The sequence below is a fragment of the Gadus chalcogrammus genome, chromosome 7 (genome assembly GCF_026213295.1).
Source record: "Gadus chalcogrammus isolate NIFS_2021 chromosome 7, NIFS_Gcha_1.0, whole genome shotgun sequence".
NCBI classification, from domain to species: Eukaryota; Metazoa; Chordata; class Actinopteri; order Gadiformes; family Gadidae; genus Gadus; species Gadus chalcogrammus.
Genome location: NC_079418.1, coordinates 1526535 through 1533565, shown reverse-complemented (window position 1 = coordinate 1533565; position 7031 = coordinate 1526535). Strand labels below are relative to the sequence as shown.

The 7031-nt window shown below is 48.5% G+C and overlaps 1 protein-coding gene across 1 annotated transcript in view; it reads right to left on the bottom strand.

Moving 5' to 3' along the window:
• Positions 1-118: 118 nt before the first annotated feature.
• Positions 119-7031, bottom strand: part of dgkza (diacylglycerol kinase, zeta a) — an 81895-nt gene continuing 74982 nt past the window's right edge. The window contains exons 35-36 of the mRNA XM_056595158.1: positions 6382-6481; positions 119-3293 (exon numbers count right to left, since the gene is read on the bottom strand). Of these exons, the coding sequence (XP_056451133.1) occupies positions 3177-3293; positions 6382-6481 (217 nt within the window). The 3' untranslated portion in view covers positions 119-3176. The remainder of the gene's footprint in view (positions 3294-6381; positions 6482-7031) is intronic.

Below are 7031 nucleotides of genomic sequence, written 5' to 3'. Positions count from 1 at the left end.
CCGTACCCTCCACCCCGTCCCGGGATGAAGGATGGATACCCTGGCCCGGTTGACACCATGTTGTGTGCGTAGAAAACAACGACAAACGTCTCACGTTTCAAGTTTTTGCGGGTTTGTTGTGTTGTTTTTTGACGGGGCCATCAGGGTAAGTATGTGGGGTGAAGTCATCCACTCCCGAGGCATTTTAAGTACCCAGGCTACAATGGGATCCTGTCCGTGGGGGGTCGGACCACATTCACTGCTGGGGAGATGAACCGCTCTCCAAGGGACGCGCATGCGCAGTGCCAGGTGTTGAGATCTGAACCCACAACGGTTTACTTTGTTTTTTTTATTAATTATAACTCGAACGATTAATTAATACTTTTTGGGGCAGCTTTACATCTATTACTATAATATAATATAATATAATAGCTTAAGTTTTGACCGTGAATACTTGGTGGTTTGGATAGACGGTAAACCAAGGCGGTTGTGTGGTTCATTAACCCAATCCGAACCGAGATAAAAAAATATATACTTAAGTGTTAACCTTAATCATACCCATTTATTGACGTTAAAAGGAAAGAATCAGGAAAATGGCTGATCGATTTTATATATATATTATAGATATCTTGACAACAGATGCTCTGCAGATAATCTTGATAAATACTTTAACCACGGAGCTATTTCGGTGTAATTGGAGGCAGACGCTAACCGGTGAAACGCGGCTTCTTGTGCCCAGAAAGGTCCCTGGGGAGCTCAGAGTGCGCATGCGCTCCTCCTCCGCAGCCAACGTTCTGTCGACGCCCCGTCATCTATTTAGGCTCCGCCCCCTGGTATCCTTTTTGTACACATTGACTCTTGATTTCGTTTAAAAGCTCTTAAAGTCAGGATTGTAAACATTTGTTCTAGGAATCAACACAAAATCTTCTAAAGAAACAAAAGAGAAAAATATGTAAAGATGACATTCCATAAACACTTTTATTCCCTTAAATAAACATTTTAAATCCCATACCAAGCTAAATATTATGATAAGCATACTTACAAAATACAGATATAACAATCACTTAAAAAAAAAAATTACTCAAACAGGCTCCAAATATTCCATTGGTAGAAAATATTGATTTACATATAAAGCTATCGAACACAAAATAACTAATTACAAAGCCAAGCAGCACGGAGACAACCGGTTAATTAATAAATGGACTGGACATCGTAAGTCCCATCGGAGAAATCTAAAACTTAAATGTTTGCGCGAGTTGCAAATGAAAAAAGTTGAAAAGATATCAGAGTGTGCGCTGAAAATAAGCGTTTTCTCAATATCGCTGTGATTTGCAGTTCAATAAAAATTCAATTTTTAATTTAATTTAATTTTCCATTTAATTAAATTAAATGTAACAATTTGAACACGAAAACACCAGACATGCCGCTTACAATTTGGTAAATAACATGCTTTTTGTCATTTGAGATATTGTCAAAGTTGTCTTGCAGCTGTGTTTGCTGCCTTCTAGATATGTAGAAGTGTGAGAACTCCTTGTCCAGTGCAGTGAGTTCAAGGAAAAATGAAAAATGCTGAATGCATTTCTGAAATGCTGCCTTTGACTTTGGCAAGAAGAAAAATCCTATTTCTGACTGTGATTGTATAAAAAAGTCTTAAAAACCCACTTTGAAAAGCAGATCCTTTGATTGTACGTCTGTTTAGAGGCAGCAAACTGAGAATTGCTTTAAAGAGATTCAGATTGTCTCGACACATTTGATGACAGATTATATACAGACTAATTATGAATATCTGAACTATGAACATATTTAAATCATGATTCTCCTTCTCCACTTCTTAACGAGTTATTAATAAAACATGACGCAAAATCACCACTCGAATTCAAATCTGATATACAATCCAAACCTGGCAACAGTCCATAATTCCAAACACAACTACTGACGATATTAAAAAAGGCAATTTGTATAAAAGTGTGTATTTAAAGTTGTAATAAATCAGAGGTTTATCTTGCTGGAAAAGCTTCCTATAACTGACCAAATAACCGATTTAAGAACTGACTTAAGTGAGTCAGTTGACCTGAAAGGCTTTTTAGGTCATATGATCCAAAGAAAAAGCGTATTTGCCACAAAGATGATTCAAAATGGCGTGCAAAGAAAAATACCCATATTTGGATTTCTGGTTCTGGGGGGGGTTAATCAAGCCAATCAGCTTCTGTGTGGATGAACACTCATACGCACTTAGAGCTTTGTGCTTTGGGAATGTCCTGAACCTTCCAAAAATGGTTTATTTCACACACACAAATACTTAAAGGCAACCGATTTAATTGTATTCCATGCACACTCGTCTGTCGCACAAAGTTCGCACACAACACGTCAGTACAAAAGCAGCAATCATCACTCGTCAAAAAGCCGTTCTGGCGACGAAAGCTTCAGGGAAAACGATCACTTGTGCGGCAATTTGCAAAAAAAACAATTTCAGCAGCGCAGCCATTCTTCAGAGTCGCTTTGAAACCAGACGATGGGATTGGCCTGTATCGTTACAGTCTGAGGAAAAGAATCGTTAAGACTTTGTTCTAACGAGCACTACCAATTAAGTGAGCGAATCAGAGGACGGTTTCACAAAGCCTTCCTCGTCCACAGATCCTCAGTGGAATCTTTACGATTGTTTTTCCTGCTCGGACGTTGAATCAACGGCAGACGTGTTTTTCAGTCCCTGATTGCGAGCGGGGTCGATCTGTTGTTGGTTCTACAGCGGGGATCGTCAGCTCCTGGCAGCGTGTGGATATGGCTTTGACATCCCGGGTCTTCTGAGTCCGAATGAAAAGATCTCAAATCATTTGAGGGGCCGTTTGAGGGGCCAATCTTAAGGGTCTTAAAATTCCTCTACAGAGCACTGTGTGAAGAAGAAGATGTCTCTCTGTGAGGTCAGAGATCCAGATATCCTCCTCAGACCTGATTATATACATTGTTCTTGTTCTTCTTCCAGACCTGGTTTGAGGATTGGAGTCCAGGAGCTAGACCGGTCTCAACAACTCCAGGACCAGGGGGTGAAGATCCCACAACATTCCTGGAAACTCAACACCAGTGTGGACCCCCGTCGCCTGAAGGAGACCACCTCCAAGTGATCCGCTCTCCTTCAGACCGGTGCCTGCCCCCCCCGCCGGTGAAGACCCTCCAGGTTCAGACCAGGAGGGGTCCCCTCCTCAGACCGCCGTCTCCTGGTCCTCCCTCTGGATCATCTGGTAGTGCTGGCGGTTCTCCAGGTAGGCCGCCAGCTCCGAGTCGCTCGCCTTCTCCGCTCTGCTCTTCGGCGTGTCCCCCTGCAGGAGGAGCGAGGGGTCAGAGGTCACAGCGTGGCACGGATCGACACCTGATGGACCGATACCTGAACCTGATCAATACTTGGACCCCATCGATCGATACCTGACCTGGGGATATGTCTGAAATTGCAGGTTTGTCTAAGACATAGACCTTTAACCCCTCACTCTGTTTCTGTGCAGTAATTGCCCTCAATTAGCAGCCGATCCTAACGAGAAGGACTCCCCAGTTAGCCCCGCCCCCAGCAGTGTGTCCGCACTGGTCTGAACTCCTCCCACCAGATCTACCGTCCATCCCACTGGTCTGAACTCCTCCCAGCAGATCTACCGTCCATCCCACTGGTCTGAACTCCTCCCACCAGATCTACCGTCCATCCCACTGGTCTGAACTCCTCCCACCAGATCTACCGTCCATCCCACTGGTCTGAACTCCTCCCACCAGATCTACCGTCCATCCCACTGGTCTGAACTCCTCCCAGCAGATCTACCGTCCATCCCACTGGTCTGAACTCCTCCCACCAGATCTACCGTCCATCCCACTGGTCTGAACTCCTCCCACCAGATCTACCGTCCATCCCACTGGTCTGAACTCCTCCCACCAGATCTACCGCAAACACCCAGTGGCGTAAACGTGGTTAGAATTGACAGTCTAACCCCGGGGCTTAAGAACAGACTCTGTCGTCTTTATCAAACCGGGATCTGACCAGAGAGAAACCTGACCTGGGGATATGTCTGAAATTGCAGGTTTGTCTAAGACATAGACCTTTAACCCCTCACTCTGTTTCTGTGCAGTAATTGCCCTCAATTAGCAGCCGATCCTAACGAGAAGGACTCCCCAGTTAGCCCCGCCCCCAGCAGTGTGTCCGCACTGGTCTGAACTCCTCCCACCAGATCTACCGTCCATCCCACTGGTCTGAACTCCTCCCAGCAGATCTACCGTCCATCCCACTGGTCTGAACTCCTCCCACCAGATCTACCGTCCATCCCACTGGTCTGAACTCCTCCCACCAGATCTACCGTCCATCCCACTGGTCTGAACTCCTCCCACCAGATCTACCGTCCATCCCACTGGTCTGAACTCCTCCCAGCAGATCTACCGTCCATCCCACTGGTCTGAACTCCTCCCACCAGATCTACCGTCCATCCCACTGGTCTGAACTCCTCCCAGCAGATCTACCGTCCATCCCACTGGTCTGAACTCCTCCCACCAGATCTACCGTCCATCCCACTGGTCTGAACTCCTCCCACCAGATCTACCGCAAACACCCAGTGGCGTAAACGTGGTTAGAATTGACAGTCTAACCCCGGGGCTTAAGAACAGACTCTGTCGTCTTTATCAAACCGGGATCTGACCAGAGAGAAACAAACAAACAAACAAATAGAGTCTCCGGAGGAACCGAGACGAGGATTTAGAAAAGTAAATAAAACATAGGGAGAGGGGAGGAGGAGAGGGAGAAGGGGAGGAGAGAGGGGGAGAGAGGAAGTGAGGGGAGGGGAGAGAGTGAAGGAGGAGAGCGGAGAGGGGGAGCGACAGAAGGGACGAGAGGGAAGGAGAGAGAGGAGGAGGGACAGAGAGGCGAGGAGAGAGGAGACGAGAGGAGAGAGGAGGAGGGACAGAGAGGCGAGGAGAGAGGAGAGGAGAGAGGAGAGGAGAGAGGAGGAGGGACAGAGAGGCGAGGAGAGAGGAGAGGAGAGAGGAGAGGAGAGAGGAGGAGGGACAGAGAGGCGAGGAGAGAGGAGAGGAGAGAGGAGAGGAGAGAGGAGGAGGGACAGAGAGGCGAGGAGAGAGGAGAGGAGAGAGGAGAGGAGAGAGGAGGAGGGACAGAGAGGCGAGGAGAGAGGAGAGGGAAGGAGAGAGAGGAGGAGGGACAGAGAGGCGAGGAGAGAGGAGAGGAGAGAGGAGAGGAGAGAGGAGGAGGGACAGAGAGGCGAGCAGAGAGGAGAGGGAAGGAGAGACAGAGGAGGGTAGAGCAGGGGAGAGAGGAGGAGGAGAGACAGAGCGGCTCCATGGGGCTGAGAGGGTGTTTGTTCTGAGAGCTTTACTCTATGGCCGCGGGCTGCTTGGAGGGAGACGCAAATCCTGGAGATTACCCTCCTCCTCCGAGCAAGGCAGCAGGGAGGAGAGGAGAGAGGGAGAGAGGAGATTGAGGGGGGAGGACAGGAGGGAGGAGTGGAGGGAGGGGAGGAGGAGAGTAGGGGAGGAGGAGAAGGGGGATGAAGGGAGGAGAGAGGAGCTGGAGAGAGGAGGGAGGAGGGAAGAGGGAGAGACTGCTTGGAAGCAGGTTTAAAAGCACTTAAAACGACAAGAAACCACGCATCCAGATGTGTTTGTTTGTGTTTATCTAGCCTCTGGCTTGAGAGCATGCATAAGAGGAATCCTCTCTCTCTCTCTCTCTCTCTGTCTGTCTCTCTCTCTCCCCCCCTCCCTCTCTCTCTCTCTCTCTCTCTCTCCCCCCCTCTCTCTCTCTCTCCCTCCCTCCCTCCCCCTCTCCCCCCCTTTGGAAGCAGTCACTCAAAGCAGCAGGCCAGGTGTGTCTGTCGAGGGACTCGGTACTTCTCTTCACTATGGTCCCCTCAGTATTCCCTTCAGAGACGTGTGTTGGATATTATTTTTAAGGGTTGAAACTGTGATGAAAATCGGCCTTTCTGATTCGCTGAATCCTGACCCCTTCAAAATGGCTGACCTGTTCGGTTGAAACTGGTTCCTTTGGGTCCGACAAGGTGTTGGTCGACGTTTCTGAGTTATTTTTTATTAACGATGTAAAACTAACTGAAAGAAACTTAAAATCTGCTCCTTCCAGATAAAATCCCTTTCTCGGAGGAACGGTTTGCTATTGGACGAGCAACCGAGCTTGAGTTGAGAGTGGGCGTTGACAAAGTTAGACCACGCCCCTTCCACTCACCCAGACAGATAGAGAGAGGGGAACAGAAAGAAAGACAGACGGGGAGACAGACAGACCGAGGGGGAGACAGACAGACGGCGAGAGAGAGACAGACAGAGATACGGGAAGAGAGACAGACAGAGAGTCTGACATAGAGACAGAATACAGAAAGGAAGCCTCTCACACACACAGTCAGTGAGACAGGTTACCTGCAGGTCTGTCTTCATGAGGGAGGCCCCAGCTTCCACCAGGTAGTGACAGATGGTCCTCAGACAGAGAGACGCGGCCCGGTGGAGCGCTGTCTCACCCCTGGGGATGGAGAGAGAGAGAGAGAGAGAGAGAGAGAGAGAGAGAGAGAGAGAGAGAGAGAGAGAGAGAGAGAGAGAGAGAGAGAGAGAGAGAGAGAGAGAGAGAGAGAGAGAGAGAGAGAGAGAGAGAGAGAGAGAGAGAGAGAGAGAGAGAGAGAGAGGGGAGGGAGAGAGAGACAGAGACAGAGAGAGGGGATCACTGCAGGACCGAGACAACAGACTCAATACTGAGCCACTTTGTTAAATAATAGCGTCTGTACGCTGGTGGCCAGACAACATGGGCTCCATCCCTTATCTCTGGATCCTAACAGAGCAGCACATCATGTCCTGTGCTTGCTGTGGGTCCACGACGCCATTACCCAGAGATCTCAGAGCCTGATTCCTCCCCAAGCTAGCATAGATCGTACGCACACGACAAGATTATAGTTCTCTCCAAAAAGCGACACTAACTTTAGTCCCCCCGAGGTTGATCTTTGATCGTTCAAGCCAGCCCATGAATCAGTTAGACTTATCACAACCTGGGGTTGTTTGTCATAGTCACCAGGGAGACG